This window comes from Aquila chrysaetos, chromosome Z (assembly GCF_900496995.4).
Source record: "Aquila chrysaetos chrysaetos chromosome Z, bAquChr1.4, whole genome shotgun sequence".
In the NCBI taxonomy this organism is placed as follows: domain Eukaryota; kingdom Metazoa; phylum Chordata; class Aves; order Accipitriformes; family Accipitridae; genus Aquila; species Aquila chrysaetos.
In genome coordinates this window covers 232,683-251,410 of record NC_044030.1, presented here as the reverse complement: position 1 = coordinate 251,410, position 18,728 = coordinate 232,683, and the positions used below count along the sequence as shown (strand labels likewise).

The 18,728-nt window shown below is 53.8% G+C and overlaps 1 protein-coding gene across 2 annotated transcripts; it reads left to right on the top strand.

The window, feature by feature from the left end:
* The first annotated feature begins 3,195 nt into the window (after positions 1–3,195).
* Positions 3,196–10,789, top strand: GRHPR (glyoxylate and hydroxypyruvate reductase). 2 transcript variants are annotated; one of them, XM_030005356.2, is made up of 9 exons: positions 3,196–3,322; positions 3,419–3,549; positions 3,695–3,767; positions 4,223–4,339; positions 4,945–5,033; positions 5,726–5,830; positions 6,869–7,004; positions 7,362–7,492; positions 10,519–10,789. In XM_030005356.2, the coding sequence occupies exons 1-9, from the start codon at positions 3,258–3,260 to the stop codon at positions 10,638–10,640; spliced, it is 969 nt and encodes a 322-aa protein (XP_029861216.1). In that variant the 5' UTR covers positions 3,196–3,257; the 3' UTR covers positions 10,641–10,789. The 2 variants fall into 2 exon arrangements, with proteins under 2 accessions (XP_029861216.1, XP_029861217.1); XM_030005357.2 differs by lacking the exon at positions 10,519–10,789 and adding an exon at positions 9,534–10,299.
* The last annotated feature ends 7,939 nt before the right edge of the window (positions 10,790–18,728 follow it).

Below are 18,728 nucleotides of genomic sequence, written 5' to 3'. Positions count from 1 at the left end.
CGAATGAGCGACCCCACCATGTTCACCTGGATGAGCGGGGGAGGGCAGCAGGAAAGGGAAAAGGAAAACCCTTGCAGCCACTGCGCCGCAAGATTAGCATGGAGATGTCATGCTGGAGAGCATATACTCCTGACACAAATCCTTACATGATCAGGGAGGGAGATAGGATGTCAGCTCTAATGATAACCCAGCTCAATAAAATAAAATAAAATAAACTTTTGAGCAATTATTAAAAAATAAAATGGATTCTGCTGGCATAATCTGACAACATACTGACGGTGGGAGCAGACATGCATCACGATAAAGGAAAATCCCACCAGTAGAGTAGAGTTTCATTAGATAAGCTGATAACTCATATAGCACTGATGATCCATGCCAGAGAAAAGCACTGTAAGTCCCTGGCCTCTGAGTTTACTATAAAACTCTCATTAAGATCAGATGGTTGTGCACTCCAGCTCTCTTGTTAAAGCTGCCATCAGATAACGAAGGCTCTTACCTCCCAGGGCAATGACGAGGAAGAAATCCCGTAGTGGATAGACCCTTTGTTTTCCCAGCAGGGCTGGCGCAGTGAACCCCCGTGATCAAGCCGGGCTCTGCCCCACGGTCGTATCACAGCTGACGGATGGGAGTCACAGGGCCTGAGCCTCTGCCTGCAGATCATCCTCTTTCTAAACTCAAAACCTGGGCAGGGGTGCTGCAAGCCATCCCCATCTCTCGCGTGGCACAAGCCTGTGCAGCGCCTGCAGTGGAGCAGCAGAAGGAATCCTGGATAGATGTTCCGGGATGTTAAACTCCACTTTCCCTCTGTCCACAGATGTGTTTTCTTTACTGGTATGATTCTGTGCTCATTCCCAGAGGTAACACACCTGTTTTACTCCACCTTCCTATACAAGCTCATGTTTTCTTTTGGTTCCTCACCCACCCACTCCTATACTTAGCTGTGTTCACTTTGTGATGATAAAGCAGGTTCAGATCAAGTCTCCAGCAAATTTAAATCTGGCTATTAACAAGCAAAGTCTGTTTAGCACTGGGAGAGGCTTTACTCTCTACCTCTGGCCTTTGGAAACCTCCCAAAGTAGTCACTGGCAGCTCTGAGGTGGAAACTCTAATCCTAAAACACTACCCAATACCTGTAGCATCAACTGCCGGCTCACTCACAATTGTAGTGTCAGTTGTTCTCACTCTTGCTTTGGAGGAGGTTCACGCTGCTTAGAGGTAAAGGTGGGGTCCCAGCAGGGTGTATCATCATGGCTCCTCTGTGCCTCCTTGGCCAGCAGAGAGAGAAGTGCTTAAATGATGCCTCAGGAGATAGAAATGAAAGAGATCAGAGCCCAGAAAACAGTTCTAGTCAGAGACCAGGTTGGGTGACCACAGCAAGACAGAATCTGGGAGGACCTGTTATCCTGTGTGCTGGTCCAGAAACCCATTATCTCCCCACAAAAGTGGTATAGGTCATCACCAACCCAACTGTAATGACACTGGCACAAACCCATGTCTAAAACCTGGTTGATGTAGTTCTTGCCCCACCTTGCCTACTTAGATTACCAGGCCTTTGGCTGATTGGTGACGGTATTACATAGCATCACACATTATAGCATTACAGCGGTACTTCTTGTACAAAGGTATGAAATTATCACCATGATGATGGACAGAGTTCGGTGTCATAGTTTGCAATATTTGGTAGTAGCCTCTCTGCCAGTTCTGGAGAAGATGCCAGGGTTCACAGATAATAAATACCCTGATGTTGCAAGGAATTTGAAAAAAGTCTAAAGGAACCCAAATAAATATATGCAAATATATATACACATATACACGTATGTGTGTGGATGATTGTATAGGTCGTCCACACCAGGGTGGCCCCTGGAACCAAGGGCTGCTTGGCCCTCCACATTGCATGCGTGCCTGTACACACACACACACACACACACACACGAATGACTGACAGAGGGATGCACACCAACAGTTTGTTCTGTCTGTCCTTCCATTTGCCTGCTCTGCTTTTCTGAGCTACCAGCACGTTGACATCTGTAAGAATCCAGCCAGATTTTATTAAAACATCATCTTAGGTTTAAAAAATCTTTTAAAAGCCCTGCAGGACTCTTGTAAATTTCAGTCCCCTGCCAGCTCGCAGGAACAGAGCAGGCAGGCAGATCGGCAGCAGGTGTGCTCTGAATGCAGACGTCGCCAAGCTGTAACAAGATGGGTAGGTGTCCTCTGCTCTCCACCAGTACACCATTTCTTGGGATTTGCAGTCTCCACACCAAGTCCAGTGGAGTTACTAACCTCCAAAAGGCCTATGGAAAGGTCCCATCTCCCGCTCCATGATGCAATCCACCCTTCCCCCTCTCCCATCCTTAAATGTTTCCCGTCGGCGTCCCAGCCAGGCTGCTGCTCCTGCCCTGCAGGATGCCCACCTCCAGGCTAGGCAGTCCGGGTACCCACAGACCCTTGCTTCAGGTCACCGATCCAGTGGCTCAAAAGTCCGGGAGCCTTTCCCTCCTGCAGCCAGTGCTTGGGAACATCTGTCCTGTGCAAGTCAGGGGGTGGGAGGCTGCATGTGGAGTGGCTTCGAGGGAGACCCACCAGCAGCCCCTGCAGGGCTTGGCATGGGGCAGAGATGTTGCTGGCTCCTTGCTCCGGGGTCCGGCCACCCACCCAAGCACCGACAGCAGCACAACGGGTGAAGGGTTCCTCTGAGGCTGCGGCATGGTACGGAGTGCCAGCTTCCACCCGGGCCTCCAACCAGCTGGTTCCCAGGGGAAAGACGGGCTGCTGTTCTCAGTGGGCACGGCAAAGCTCTCTGCAAGGGGGAAACCCACACCTGGAAATTTACGACCGTTTACCGCGTTCTCCTGACGAGCTGCTGGTCCACCCGCGCCCTGAACGCCCACCTCAAATCCAAAGGAAAGGCGACGTTATTGGGATGGAGGAGCTGCAGAGGCTGTAAGCTCTCCACGGGGGGGGGCGGTTTCGCAGCCGGGCCTCGCGTCCTCTCCCCCACGCACGCCCCGCACAGCCGCTGCACCCCTGCGTGGGCGCTTGCTCCACGCGTGCACTCACACGGGTGGGTTCCAAAAGCGTTCCGCCCACCCTTTCTCGCCGTGCTCTCCCTTCCACCCGCACTTCGCGGGCGCTGCCCGGCACCGGGAAGGGGCGGCGCGGTGCGGAGCGGAGCGGACCGGAGCGGAGCGGAGCGGAGCGGCCGCCCGGGGTCGCTGCTGCGGCGGCGGCGGAGGGTCCGGTTCGTCGGTGCGGCCATGGCGGTGTTCGTGACGCGGCGGATCCCCGCCGAGGGGCTGCGGGTCCTGTCGCAGGCCGGCGGGTGAGAGCGGGATCGGGACCGGGACCGGGGTTAGGGGTAGGGTCGGTCCGGCTGCCGTCCCGGTGGGGTGACGGACCGTGGGCTCGCCGGCCGCAGGTGCCGTGTCCAGCAGTGGGACTCGGAGGAGCCGGTGCCGCGGGCCGAGCTGCTGGCAGGCGTGGCGGGGAAGCGTGGGTTGCTCTGCCTCCTCTCCGACCGCATCGACCGAGAGGTGCTGGACGCTGCCGGTGGGTGCGGGCTGCGGCCCCGGATCCCTTCCCCTCCCATCTCCATCCCCTCCCGGACCGGCCCGGACACCCCCCTCCCCGGGGGGGGGGGGGGGGGGGGGGGGGGGGCGACGCTTGGCATCCATGTGCTGATGGTGTTTTGCAGGGCCCGGCCTGAAAGTCATCAGCACCATGTCCGTGGGGTTTGACCACCTCGCCCTGGAGGAAATCAAGAAGCGGTAACCTTCGCCCGCTCTGCCCCTCGCCCTCACCCCTGGGAGGGATGGAGCCCAGCCGGGGCGGGGGGGGGGGGGGGGGCGGTGGGGAAGGAGGGCGAAGCTCAGAGCTCGTCCCGCTCTTGGGGCGGCAGAGCTGCGGGTCGCTTTGGAGCCGGTGGACTTCCGTGGAGCGTGGGGCTGGATGGGGTTTGCGACCTGCACCTCCCTCTTGCGAGGGTATGGCTAGGGTCACCCCCCAACCCACCTGGGGCTGGAGGAGCCTTTGGATGCTCGGGTAAGGCTAGGATAACCCCACCCCGGCTGGAGGAAGGGCCGAGCAACCAAAAGGGATGTCCTCTTGCACGTGGTACTGCAGATACCTAGAAGAGGTGTAGCACCATCAACCTGCCCAGAAGTTTTGAGGTAGCACCCCAAGGCTGGCAGCGTTGCCCCAGGGACCTGTGCTTGCCTTGCAGAGGGATCCGCGTGGGGTACACCCCCGACGTCCTCACTGACGCCACCGCAGAGCTCTCTGTAGCTTTACTTCTGGCTGCGTGCCGCCGGCTGCCGGAGGCAGTGGAGCAGGTAAAGAAGTGAGTATCCGCAGCTGCCAGCCGGAGCAAGGGCTGGCTTCTGAGCCCAGCAGCCCCTGGGTCGAGAGCTGCAGGAGAAAGTGTGCCACGCTGGACAGATAAAACAGGGCTGAAGCCAGAGTTTCACCCGGCTTGCACCGAACATCTTGCAGGCCAAGACGCAGTTGCATGACTGTTTGGAGACATGCTGCTTAGGGCCTGTGAGAGGGGCAGAACTCCCCTCCGTATGCTAGGTAGAGCACCTGCAGGAGAGGGCATCCAAGGCCACCGCAGACCCCTCGAGGGCAGCACGCATGGAAGGTCTGTCCGAAGCTCACTGACTGGCAGCCACTCCAGGGCTGTGGCTAGCAGCGCCTAAATTAAATCAGTCCCAAGGCTGCTGCTTCTGCGCACCCCAGGTCCAACCAGATTCCTGCTGGAGACCGCCGAGCTCACTTGAAGCAGGAACCTCAGAGAGGCTGGCTGTAAGATTGTCTGTGCCAGAGGGGCTGGCCACCCTCAGCGTTGTACTCTCGGGTGTACTTGCCAAAATGCTGGTCTGGGCTATGATCAGGCTCTCCCCTGCTGCTGTCTGACATCTGTTTCTATCTCGGTCTCTCTGCTAGTGGTGGCTGGACAACATGGAAGCCCTTATGGATGTGTGGCTATGGTCTGTCTGATAGCACGGTGGGCATCATAGGACTGGGGAGAATAGGTAAGTGCAGGTCAGGCGCAAGATTTGTGTGTCTCCGGTGATGGCAGGGTAGTTTTCGAGGTTCAGCCAAGGTGGTGTCCCCGGCGCTCACCTCTTTAAAATCTATGAGAACAAAAAGGGGAGCTGTGTAGAGCCTCTGTGAACAGCGGTCTTGACCCATCAGGCGTAAACCTTAGAAGTTTAAAGCATTCAAATGCATCTGCCACATCTGAATGCTACAGCAAACTGGACGTTGTCCTCTTGATTTTCAGTTAAACAAATGCCCTGACAAAGTCCAAGATGATGCGCTTGTTATCCGTTCAGTTGTGGACTTTGTCAGCAGGCGGCTGTTTCTTTTCTCACTTTCCAGTTTGCTCCCTAGGGTACCTCCAGGTTTAACGTCCCGCAGCTCCCTTTCTGCAGTTTCACTCTGGCAGGGCGTTCGTTCCCGCTTATGTGAGGAGCAGCAGAAGACATCCACCCCCCCAACCCACGCCCCCCCATGCTGCAGGCTTGGAAGCAGCCTGGCAGGAGCGATCCCACCACAGCGACCCTTCAGCGAGCGATGCGCTCTGCTGGCCGCGGCGCCGTCAGCCGCACCAAGGGCCAGTTTGCCGAAGGTCGGACCCCCACGGCCCGGTGTTAGTCTCTGTGTGAAACGCCTCGTGCGGGCGCTGGCACAGCGGCTGGACGGTCTTCTCTCTCGCTCCTAGGACAGGCGGTTGCCCGCCGCCTAAAGCCATTTGGGGTCAAGAAGTTTTTGTACACTGGCAGTTGCCCGAAGCCAGAGACTGCTGCGGAGTTTGAAGCTGAGTTTGGTAAGAAAGGCACCAGGAGCGGGGACAGCGGTTGGTCGTCTTGTGCAGGGCAGCAGGGAGCACTGTGGCTGGGATGGCTCCGGGAACGTGTCACCCCGGAGGGAGGGTGCGAGCTGGAGGTTCTGGTGGCTCCTCGGTGTAGCTGGCGTGAACCACTGTGGGGGTAGCAAAGGAGGGAATGGTGAATCCCAAACACTTCCCACGCAGCAGTGGTGGATGGCGGGGAGGGAAACCTGCCTCCTTTGAGCTGGGCTGGACACAGGCTGGGCTCTAACTGACCGCCCACCGTAATTGTGGACTGCGGCTGTTTCTCCTGGGTCTTGTGGACCATTGCCCATGGATGGGTACGGAGACATCCTGCAGGGAGGAGGGGATAGGCTGAGGCTGACTGCACATCTTCACTGAGAGTTGGTGTTGGAAACAAACATCAGCTTTAACCTCCTGCTTTAAAATGAATGTCGCGGTCCAGCCAACCCTGGGAATGTCTCTTAGCTGCTGAACAGGACTTTTCTGTGGCCCCGTTAGAGTCCCAAGACTTGCATCAGGTGCTAATTTTTCACTCTGAAGCCAGCACATTTCCAGTTGGTACCTTTTTTGCATAAAGTCATTGGCAGAACTTGTCAGCTCCTTGCATTTTCCTTTCACCTCCAGGAATGAAAGTGGCACAAGTCGTTATCTGTAGGTATCGTGTAGAGAGGTTTAATGCTGGTATAAACTGCTGCTGCCGTATTTTGCTGTCTAAATATGCAATACATACCAGAGCGTCCTTTGGGCCAGATGGCCAAAGCATCGCTAGATTCCCCTTTGGCTTGATTTTAATTCAAAAGTGAAACAAAACACTGCAGTAGTATCTGTAGGAATGTGCATGGTTTCTGTTGGGTGTTTGCTGGTCCTTGCGTCTCCCCCCCTGTGGAGAAGGGTCGGCCAGATCTCTCCAGAGCAGCACTCGCTTGCTGGTGAACCTTATGGATAAGAGGGTTGCTCAGGTGTGTTGGTGAGGTCCCTGAGCAGAGCCGTGACCTGTGTTTCTCCACTCAGTCCCACTCATGAGGCTGGCTGAAGAGTCGGACTTCGTTGTGGTGACGTGCGCTTTGACTCCGGCCACCCAGGGAATGTGCAACAGGGACTTCTTTGGCAGAATGAAGAAGACCTCTGTGTTCGTCAACACAAGCAGGTAATTGCAACCCAGTCTCCTGCACCCGGGGGGTCGACTGTCACCCTGCCGACAGCTGTGGTTGCAGGGGGGGATCTGGTAGGCTGTGAGATGTGCTTCCACTGGGAGTCCAGACAGCATGTACAGCCTTCATGGCTGCAGCTGCTGGGACTGTTCGCCCAGTGCATGGCCCGCTCCCTCCAGCCCAAGGTCTCTTGAGATCAAGTCAAAGGCAGGATAAGTTGTTCAGGGGGCTACAGCCTGGGTGCCACCGCACAGGCTGTCCCACGCGGCCCGTGTCCTGGCTGCGTGCCTTCGGGAGCCCACGGGACCCCCTCAGCAGCAGCGCGAGCCTCTCTCTCTCTCTGTGTTTGCCAGGGGGGCCGTGGTGAACCAGGAGGACCTGTACGATGCCCTGGCTCACGGCCAGATCGCAGCAGCGGGGCTGGATGTCACAACGCCGGAGCCGCTGCCCACTGACCACCCCCTGCTCTCCCTCAAGAATTGTGGTAAGTGGCCAAGCCCCTGCTTTGCTCCGGCAGCCTGCGCTTTGGGTGCCTTGTGTGCCCATGGCTGGGGACCTGCTAGCTGGCGTAACGAGGATTCCCCATGCCCGTTAGCCTGCCAGTGCGAACGAGCACTGAAACGTGGAAGGACAGGAAGGTCAAGTGTATTTAAGCAGACTGTAGGTAGCCACCGTACAATGCAGACAGCTGCTAGAGGGGAAGACCTCATCAACATAATGTAATACAAGTGTGGGAGGTGTTTTAGTTCTACAGAAAGCAGTTGAGATCAGCTCATTTTTTAACACCTTCCTAATGGATCTCCATTCGATGGGCCGAGGCATGGGGTGAAATTCATGGGGGAGTCTGATACCAGCAGGTGACTGAATGAGAAACCAAATCCCTGCTCATGCCTTGCCAAGCTCTGGTACTGTCTAAGCTCCTGGGCATATATTCTGCTAGAAAAGCTTCCCATGTGGCTAAAAAGCTGGGTGCTGAGACTGCCTAGAGGAATCTCAGCCTCGAGAGTGCTGCAGCCACTGCAGGGCTCGCCAGCTAGCCCATCCACTGTGAGCCTGGGCTGCCAGGCACAGGTTCAGCACGTGTGCTCCGAAGCACAGTTCGTTTAATTGCTGGCCTTGTCATGACATCCACGTTCCCCAGCAGATGTCAGCAAATTAGACAGCCTCGAGCTGAAGAGGCCACCAAGTGCTCACGCTTTGGGATGAGCAGAGGTTTCTTTGCAGATGGTCTAGCTGCATCCCCTGGACAGCCCAAGGCAACTTTTGCTGGGAAAGTGGAGCTTGGCGAGCTCAGGCAGCCTATTTTCCGGATAGTAGTGGGTATCAGGCAGGTGGGAAGGTGCTGATCCCAGGACTAGTGCATGTCTTCGGAGGAGGAGGTTAGGTCAGATGAGGAAGGTCGGTGAGGAAGGGGTGTGCTCGGCTGCTCTTGTGCTTCAGCATCGCCAGGCTGCTGGAGTGGAGGCAGGAGCGCCTGCAACCAGGGGCAATAGCTGATCACTGTTCGTTTCACCGTTGCTTTCCTGAAAGCTTGCCGAGAGCTGCCACGTCGGGCTGGATGATGTTTTAGCGCAGGGTGTTAGCAGCCCTCGGTGTTTTCCTGGGATCCTTGTTGTTGCAGACTGAAGGGGCTGTGCGGGGGGCTGTTTCCCACGGCCTTGCCACTCACCAGCGCAGCTCCATCCGCACAGGCACCACAGGCTGGCCAACGGCTTGGGACGGGTTAGGGACAGCTCCTGGTGTGTTCAGTGCCTTTGCTCGTGTGGCCTTCAATGGGTAAGTTGGCCCGTAAAGCAGGGCCAGGAGCTTTCCTCTCCTCCTCCACACAGGGACCGTGTGGGTCAGGCCAGTTACTGAGCGGGACTGACTCGGACACAAGCCAGACAGGCTCGCTTGTATCCCTCGAGGCAGAAAAGAGACAGAAATGCAACATGGAGAAGGCAATGCTTCCTCGTTAGAAAGTAAACCTCTGCGATTGTCTGCGACCCCGTCACCGGTGCAATGGCCAGGGTGCCTGTTCCTACGGGAATGCTTGGATTTGCCGGAGTGGCCGGCCCTGCTGAGAGCTGATGGCACAAGCCGGGTTAGAACAGCTTTCTCTTGCATGGTCAAGTGCCTTGGCTGCTCAAGCTGCACCCCAAGCATGAGATCTGGTGTGTGCATCTTCACTTGCGTGGGCAAAGTACCGGAGTGGCTGTGCAGGCACCAGCAGTGTGTCCTCTCTCCAGGAAGGAGGTTTTTGGAGTCGCAAAAGTCTGCTCCAAAAAGAAACCATAAAGACATCCATGAAAATTTGGAACTGCCCATGACTGAGTGTCTGTTTCTGAAATACGAGTTCATAGCTGTTGCTTTGATTATCTTTTTGCTAAAAACTATTTTTTATTTGCTTCGGTTCCCCTAGTAGGCAGTGAGAAATTATAAAAGCGGAGACTTTCTGGAAATATTTGCAGGACTTCAGAGATCTTAGAGCTCTGGAACAACACCAAGCAAGACAAAAATAAATGCATATGTATCTATTTTCACAGAAATGAGGCTTTGATGATTCTGAAACTATTCAGAGATTTCACCCAAAACTGCCAAATAGTTTCAGCAGCTGGAGGAACACGGCATAAGTAGAGGAGGAAGAAGTGTTGACATTACTTTGACAGCGGACAAGGAACTCAGGCTGGTTCTTGACTGGGGGAGAAAGAAAGGACCTACGTGGCCCCACAGTCCTTCTTGGGAGAGCCTTCTCCTCCCGGGGCAGCAGCACGTCGGATGTTCAGGCTTCTGCATTGCCTGTAGATGCTGTCTGTAACAGAACAGAGACTGCAGTGCAGGCTTTTATCCATACCTTGGGCAAGTGCTCTCCACTACTAATGTTATAATAATTTACCACTAAAGCATCTTTGGCTCCTTCCTTTGCATTGCATAAAAGGAGACTTTTCACACAGGTGGATAAAAATGCCTGCCCTGACTGTGCTACAGTGTGCCAGCTCTGTTCGGCGGGGGCCTTTTCCCTCCACATGTACCTTTCCAGTGCACCCAGGGGTCTGTAAACCACATTATTTCACAGCAGTCTTCAGGCTCCTGCCCTGATATGTGTTGGTTCACGCCTGTCGGTGAGCAGAACCTCCTAAAGCTGTGTGGCAATCAGGCAACAGCATGCAAATTTCACTACAAGTTCATCTGCCGCAGGGATAGTATTTTACATCTACCACTGGCTCTGGGTCCGTGCAGGAAGGTGAGTACCAAACCTGAGTGCAGAAAGGAGGACCCACTCTTGGCTGACTGTCTTTGGCTGGAGGACTTCTTAAAAAATAGCTGTTAGCCATTTATCAGATGTCTTTTCCAGTCCTCAGTGGCTGATGATTTTGTTTCATGCTCCGTGTCTGAAGACAGCTCCTGGCGGAGTAGCGGCTGGTGCAGGACCCAGGTTGCCCCCACCATGGGAAGACCCCTGAAAGAGGCTGTCAGAGGTCAGCAAAAGGTAAGAAACGAGCAAGTAACCTCCCTCCCTGTCCCCTGCAGTGATTCTGCCGCACGTCGGGAGTGCCACGTATGCCACGAGGAGCACCATGGCGGTGCTGGCAGCCAAAAACCTGCTCGCCGGGCTGCGAGGAGAGCCCATGCCGCACGAGCTGCTGCTGTGACGACCAGAGCCCCGCTCCTGCAGGGCAGCAGGACTCGGCATTACCTTCCCCTGCAGAAGCCTGGCAGAACAGTCCTGTGCCTCCTCACCTCTGCAGCGGTGCCCGTGGCGAGGGAACCGCACCGTAGCCATTAAAGAGAATCAGTGAAATGTGCCGTGCTCATTTTGTTCGAGAACGGGGTGCCCCCGGGCACATGGGGGAGCACGCAGTGCTGCGGGGGGGGGGGGGGGGGCTACGGGTCCCGCGGTCACGTCACCGCAGCAGCCGATGGATGGTGTTTGGCCCCGATTCGGAAAACACTTGCCACTTGCGTGTCAGAACTGTTGTGTGTTTTGCTAGCCAGCGTGTGTCGTACTGTAAGGGAGCTGCTGCCGCAGTGCCCGTCCTCAAAACCTGGCTCCTGGGGTTACAGCGAGAGCCTGGCAATTCCATACTTGAGCTTCCAGCTCATAGCCAGGAAGGGAGGAGACGTAATTGCTCAATCAGCATAGGCCCACTGCTGCCAAGGGAGCTGCTGCCGGCCCCCTGCCAAGCGCGCGTTAAAAAGGTCTTGTTGAATCTGCGCCAAGGCGTGATGTTTCTGTTCTTCAGGTGTCCGAAGAAAAGCAAAAAAAAGGCTTGCACGGCTCCCCTGGTGTCTCCAGCTCTGCCTTTTGTAGCTGTAACTAATTCTGTGCATGGTTCTGAAGTGGATTGCAAACTGGAATTCACACTGGGAGGTTCTCCAACCCACCCCCCCACCTCCACTGGTTCCAGCCTCAACTCCCCACCCCGGTTCATTTTTTTCCGAGACATGCAATGACGTGTTGGTGCAAAGGAAAACTTGAGTGGGTGCCAAGCCTCTAGCTGCCGGGAGAGGCCTGGATGAGCACGTTTCAGGGGCTTTGGGGGTTCCGTCTCCTGCACCGACTGTCCCACTTCTATAAATGGGTGTTGGAACCCATCTCTCCCTGCCAGTCCCCCCCCAGCAAGCTTCTGCTCCAGCTGGTGAAACAATCAGTGAGGTGTGCTCCTTGGATTGCTCCTGCGTGCTGCTTGCCATGTCCTGTTCGAGGGCAACGTGCCCCAGTGATGTTATTTCCTTGAGGAAAAGAGAAAGGTGGCTGTGACATTGCATTGCAGCAGCAGGAGGAATTCAGCGCTTTTAATTAAGCTTGTCAGAAATCCTGCTTTTAATGCGTGTGTGTTGAGTGTGATCCCCAAGAACCTCCCTGCTGCAAGGGTGGAAAGGGTCAAGAAGGATGTTTCCCGGTTCTGTAGGGAGCATGCCCGTAAGCCGCCTGGGAGCAGCTTGTTCCTCATTTTATTCAGCAGGGGGCTTAGCTGTGGGTTTGCAAAGTTCTCTTCCCAAGAATAAGGAGTGAGTGAGCCCCTTTCCCAGCGTTACCCTGCTTCCTCTGGGAGCTTGCTTGAAAGGGGCAGCTTTCCTTGGAGTCCCCTGCAGCTGCGGCAGTCCTTTCCACTCTGGTGCAAGCAAGCCCAGGTCAGGGGTCTGCTCTTCCTCAGATGGGAACGGAGCCCTTTGGCAGCCCTGGGGAGTCTTCTCTGGTTGGGAGCTACGGTCGCAGCTTCACGGTCTAGACCAGCAATTTTCCCATCCTTCTGTGCAGTCGGCACTTGGGGAGCAGTTCCGAAAAGGTCACTACACAGCAAAAGAAAACACCCAACTGGGATTTTCAGAATGAAAGGCAAGGATTGATGTATAGGATTGCTGCATTTTGAAATCGACAGCAACGTGTGTTAAACAAGTACACTCAAGTTACTTCACTAGAGTTCTACCAGAGACTTGTCCTGTGCCCAGTCTTGTAGCGACAGCACTGCCACAGCTGGGCACATCTGTGAAATGCAAACTTGTGTTCCCCATGCGTGAACACACGTATGATGATGAAGCCAGTTCTATTTAACTTCTTTTCATGTTCCACCTCTGCGGGGTGGCGGGGAAGCCTTGGCAAGTGCAGCCTGCTAGGGCTGGTAGGGGGGACAAGACAGGGGTCCGGCTGGTCCATCCCTGCCCGGCGATGGCAAGACTGCTTGGGGGAACACGTCAGCCTTGCCATAGTCCCATGTCCTCGTGCCCTCCATGGCACCTAGACCATGAGGCAGATGGGACAGCCCTGCCTGCAGGATCTGTTCACAGCCCTGCCAGTCCTGGCCATGCAGTGCTACCTGCCCCATCCAGCCCCACAGATGCCCCCGTTGCGCGGTGTGGAAAGCGCTCTCGCCAGTTTTAAACCAGCCTTCTCCCAGCTCCGTGTGCTCCCAGTCCTTGTGCTGGGGAACATCGTGAAAAGCAGACCTGGACTTAGGTTCCTTGTGAGCTGTGGCTCTTGAGCGGCCATCCTCTCCCAGCCTCGTCACTATTCTCCCCAGGTTTTGTCATTCAGAGCAACGTACGAAACAAGGTTCTGCCTTGTTTCCAAGGCTGTGGGAGGTGTGGAGAGGGGGAATTGAGTGAACATTTTGGTTCACTTGACCCCAGGGGAAATCCATCCCAGAGACACAGAACACAACGCATGCCTGGTGCATTCGGCCAGTTGCTGAGCAGTGACAAGGTCTGCCAGCAGCACAGCACCTGCACCAGCCACTTGGCTGCTACCAAGTCATCTCCATCCCATGTTTCCTCCAAAGCCGAGACTGGAGCAGCTCTGTTGGCCTCACAGGCACAGGAACCCACCATATCCTCCACAGCACAACACATAACCATAACCCAGGAGCTTCTGGCTTTGGACGAGCCGGGGATGAAGCATGATTAGAGATGATGCTTTGCAGCTTGCAGCAAGGTTGAAAAGCTGTCCTCATCCCAGGGTGAATCACTGGGATTTCTGCTGGGTGCATGGGGTGGGTGGGCATAGGCACCCTGCTTCCAGGCATGCCGGCTTGAGCTCCCGGCCAGTGCCCTCACTCATCCACCTCCCTCAACTCAGCGCCTGCCAGAGCCTGGTACCCTCTGAGTGTGTTCTTTTAGATACTCTGCACAAGCAGGATTTGGCGCTTAATACCAAATTTACTTCTCTGTAGGCATTTGATGTTACATTTGATTTCGATTTAGCAGAGTGATACAGCAATGTACTGAAACTGCAGTACGAGCACAGTGCTGCAGTTGCGATATATGGTCGGACTGCAATAGAAACGTGATGCCCATCACCACTCTCCAGATGCTCCATTGTCACCATGCTGGGTGTCCCCAGCCGCCGAGAGGGAGCACGTGGGCTGGAGCCAGCTCAAGCCTGTTGCTCTCTTCATTGCCCTTTTTTTACTGTCGTTCAGTGCTTGCACTCTGCATTGGGCTGAGCCAGGTGAACCTCCCTGTGGTGGCCAGGCTCATGCAGGAGGACACCTGAGCTCCTTTGGTGATGTCCAGGGTGAACAGTGGCACAAGCGGATGATCCACCCAGCTGAGAGGTGAGTTTGTACAACAAGGGCCCCTGTCCCTTTGCATCGAGATCAGCTCAGCTTCCTCCGCGCTGTTGGCGTTTGCCTTGGCCCTGGCAGCAGGGATGGCTGGGTCTGTGCAAGGGTGGGCTTAGCATGGCCCCATCCCCAGCACCAACGTGATGCTGCAGCTGGGCAAATGGCCCTGGGCTAAACGCACGATGGACCTGCTTCCACCTTGGGGCTGAGGTTTACCCGGTCTCGGCAAATGCCTTTGGCAGCAAGATGGGGCAAAGCTCCCCCTGCCCAGCAGCTCAGCCGGCGGACCCTGGCCCTGCCTCACCCTGAGCCGTCCCCACGGTGTCTGTCCTGGGGCAGCTCTCAGGAGCAGATGCCCTTAACGGTGCAGCATTGGCCTCAGCAACCCAGACACCTCTCCGCATCCAGCCAAGAGGGATGGACCAGGGACAAGGTCTGAGCACCAGAGGCAGCCCTCTCCTCCCCGTTGGCCAGCTGCCTGCTCCTTAAAGCAACTGAAGATGGTGCCAGATGCTATGGGTGGCCTGGGACCTTCAGCCGGTACAAACCCTGCGCCTGCATCACCCGGCACCTCCCTGCTATGGCTCTGCCTGGCTACACCGCCTGCCCATCCAGCATCCCTGCACCCAGGGAGGAAAAAGCCTTCCTCGTGTGGCCCAAAAGGCTTCCACCACACTTCAGGTCTCGGTGACAGCCGCTCGTGCCCATAGAAATCACGCTGAAAAAGAGGGGAGAAATAACACAAAGCCTCAGCTGCTGGATGGATGCGAAACCAGTGTCCTTCTGAAACGATGGCGTAAGCGGAGCGGGAGAGGGGGCTGCAACAGGCAAGAGGAAAAGTGTCTCATTCCCAGCTCAGGAGCTTGCTGGCGGTGCTCCCAGCAGTGCTGCCAACAGCCCCCCTCCGCCAAGCTCCGTGTAGGGGCTCTCAGCGTCCATGGGCCAGGAGGAGCTTTCTCCGTGCCCGGCCAGACCCATCTTGGAAGGCAACCAGTGCCCAGCACAGCTTCACCGCTCTCCTCCCAGCAAGCTGGGCACAACCGGAGCAGCGTGCATCAGGCAGCTGCATTGCGAGAGGTGGCCGAGCCTGGAGGCGGTGAGTGCTGTGCTGCAGACAGACGGACGGATGGACAGAGAACAGCCTCTGGAGGAAAGCCCAGGACAGCAACCAGCCATAACGTGCCTGAACTGCTCAATTCACCGTTTGTTATTGTACAGCACAGGAAGGTTTCTGGCAAAGGTAAAAGAAAGTGTACGAGTCCGCACTTCCGAGAGCAGCAGTGTACTGTTTTCTCCAACTCTCACTCTGTATAAAAGCTGAGCAGTTGCTGCATAATAATCCAAAACATTTCTTAAGAGATGAGAGGGGACTGCAGCAGCTGGTGTCATCGTAAGCCTGGTGCAGGGAGGGAGCTGAAACACACAGAGAAAAGCCTGTGCTTGGGAATTAAAGTTCATCTAGTACGCTCTGTACTTCTCTTTCTGTCCCATGGCAAGCGTTCTTCATGCTGAATTCTCTGCTTGAATTTCTTTTGATGTTAAATGAACCATACTCTGATAGCAATAATAGCTATTGGAAGATGTTCACTAATTAGTTATTGATGCTGGCTAGTTAAAGGAAGACCTTTGCTTCATGCCTCAGAGAGTATCTGACATGTTTATCAATACGTTTTGATTCACAAGCCTTGCTGATTACTATATGCCTGCCCATCAGAAGCAGAAAGTGTTTGGGAAGCTTCTAATGAGACCTCTGCTGACCAAGGAAAGGTTTGTAGCTGTAGTGGTAGATAGGAAGGGAGCAGGCTCTTGAGTATCTCAACTGGCTGGAAAGTTTCCAACTGACATAACAGAAATCAGGATTTACCTTGGTGTGAAAACCTTGGCTGTATTACATGGGTGCAAGTCCATCAGGTTAGTTTGCTGGTCCGTATGATTTCTGAGTTTTGACACTGAAGATTCTGGTATTGGTGAAGTTACTGTAATGCTGAAGGATGTTGACTAAATATTTGAGAGGTTATTGTGATCCCTAATGATGTGAGAGATAGTTAAGTGTAAACGAACTGGTATCTGAGCGCTTGTATTAGAATCCCCGAGTATATGAAGAAATAGACATGAGCTTGTAAATAAGGCTAACAGAATGACCGAAGCACATTTCAGGTGCTGCATCTTGGAATTTCTTCAAGAAGACTATCTTCTGCAGCTGTCAATCATTTTGCTCTGCCAGCCACAGAAATCATCAGTATGCCCTTACTGAAAAGATTTTGCGTTCTAAAAATATGTAAAAACCCTTAAATGATAGAATATTAACCTTCTCTCTCTACCCCTGCTTAATGGAACCTGTAGTTTTTTAGGCAAGTCTGAGTGTGGCTGGTCAGAGCTGAACCTACTGACACCGAAGCACAGGTAAGCCTTGCTGGCCCTCCGTCCAAGGGCAGACACCTCTTAACAGGATTTCTTGATCAGTAATTTCTGGACATACTCCATACCAACAATCACTAGTCAAAACTTTGTGCCACCAACAGCTAAATAGCTAGCCAGTGAGTGCGGTGAGCTACAGCAGCTCCCAGGGCAGAGTAGCTGTGCTGGGCCTCCAGATCATTGTGTCAACGTCTTCACACAAGGAATTCAGAGAGCAACAATGACAACAGATTATGGGTTTTACAGACATTGCGTAGATATTAACATTAGTCCAGTAATAACCATAATAATAATCTCTTACAAAGAGTACATTCTACCAGGAACAAAATTGTTACTGAGTCAAGTACAGGCTTTTACAATTCAGTTTTTGCTAAGAACAAGTATTTCTTCACAGGCTGGCATAGAGAGTAATAATCACTTTACAGGTGCCTTTCAGGTGGCCTGTTCTGGTTATTTGGCTGATGGTGCTAATGCAAACAAGGACACTCGCCCTTGCCCTGCTGTGGGGGAAGCAGCATTTCACACCAGCAGAGCAATTTCTTCATTCACCGTGTGTTCTCACCAGGAAGAAGAGCCCAGAGCACGGCCAGTAAGAGGTGCAGGAGCACAGTCCCTCTGGACAGGCAGCTGGTGGCTGTGGAGCCAAGTGTCACGCTTGTTCTTTTCAGCTGCTTGCAAAGGTCAGCCCCCATCTCGTAAATACACGAGCAGTAAAGCTGGTATAACTGCTACAGAAGTGAGAGTAGTCGCTGCAGCAGTTCAGCACTCCAAAGTACCTACTGATGTTTAAAGATCCATTGCCAGGGACAGAGCCCTGCCTTGGACTTCCTGAACAGAGGTATTGTTGTGGTGGTATGGTGGTGTTTTACAAGGTTGAATTATGAGCAAGAGATGCTCGTGGACTGACCTAGTGAGATTACAGTACCCTGCTGGAAGACACCGATGCAAGTGACCAGCAGTGGCCATCTGCAGAGACAACTGACAGAGGACAGAGCACACAGCCTAGCCTCTGTGCAAGTTTTCCAACAGGAAACTTTGCCGCAGGCTTTCCAAGACTATTTTCTCTGACATAACAGCAAGCCTTCAAAAGTGGTTCCATACCATAAGTGAACATAAGGCTTCAGCTAAGCATGCGCTCCTACAAACATATAGTTTCAAAGAAGTAGTATTGATGTATGGCTTCTACCAACTGACATCTTGCATTAGTTCAGAGTCAATCCTTTTGACAGGAAGCTCCAGACTGAACTGATTTTCATATATTATTAAGAAAAATTAAGAGAGCGCAATATAATATTACAGACTGCTGCTTTTATGCCTTTTCAAAATCTATTTAATGACTCTGATGTCTGTTGAAGACATGACTTATGCTATCATGTCATGCAATTTAGTCTTGTCAGCACTAATACATTTTATTAAGCAAGTCACCAAACCAGCCTTTGTTAGTTGCCTTGTGCTGCAGACCTGGAAGGACACTGATGGGCATTCAGATGATGTCAGAAAAATAACCGCGCCATTACCCAGCCACTTATCCTCGCTCCCTTGCCAGCACAAGCACCTGCGCAGTCACAAAGTGAACTCATCGGGGAACTGATACAGCTGAAAAGAATGTCAATAATTTCCATGCACAAGCGGGGATGCTCCCAGAATCCCAAGCATTCGTCTGAGGGAGATGCAGGCAACGCGCCCCTTCCCATCAAGGCTGCGGTAGGAGCAAGAATCCCTGCAAGTAGGTCAGCCGCCCGCAGGGCATCTCAAATGATCTGCATGAAACATCTTTAATGTCACCTCCAGAGCAGAGAGGTAGCCAGAAGACAGCCCACCACACTGAGGCAGTAGCTCCACGAGACACTAAAACACCCCGAGCCTGACCAAAGCCACTACGGTGAAGTCCAGCTGCACTCTGCTGGTGCAAACTAGCTCACAAAGCGTTGATGGGACAATGCAGTCCTTCAAGACTTTATACTGGCTAAAACACGGACCCACTTCTTGTTGGTTAGATACTACATGTCTTCTCAAAATTGGCAAAGCCTCAGCATGAAGCAGGAGGCCGGCCATGGGCAGCACTACATGCTTGGCCTCATTTGACAAAAATGTGTGTGCCTACATTTCAATAGGATTATTTTGCACTGCCAAATGATGTAGTAACACAAAGAGCCCAGTCGGCTAACACACAAGCATTACTTGTTTAGTCAATCCATTATATGCTCTTGGCAAAGACACCAGGATAACGTAAACAAGTAAATCAAGTCAGACACAGCA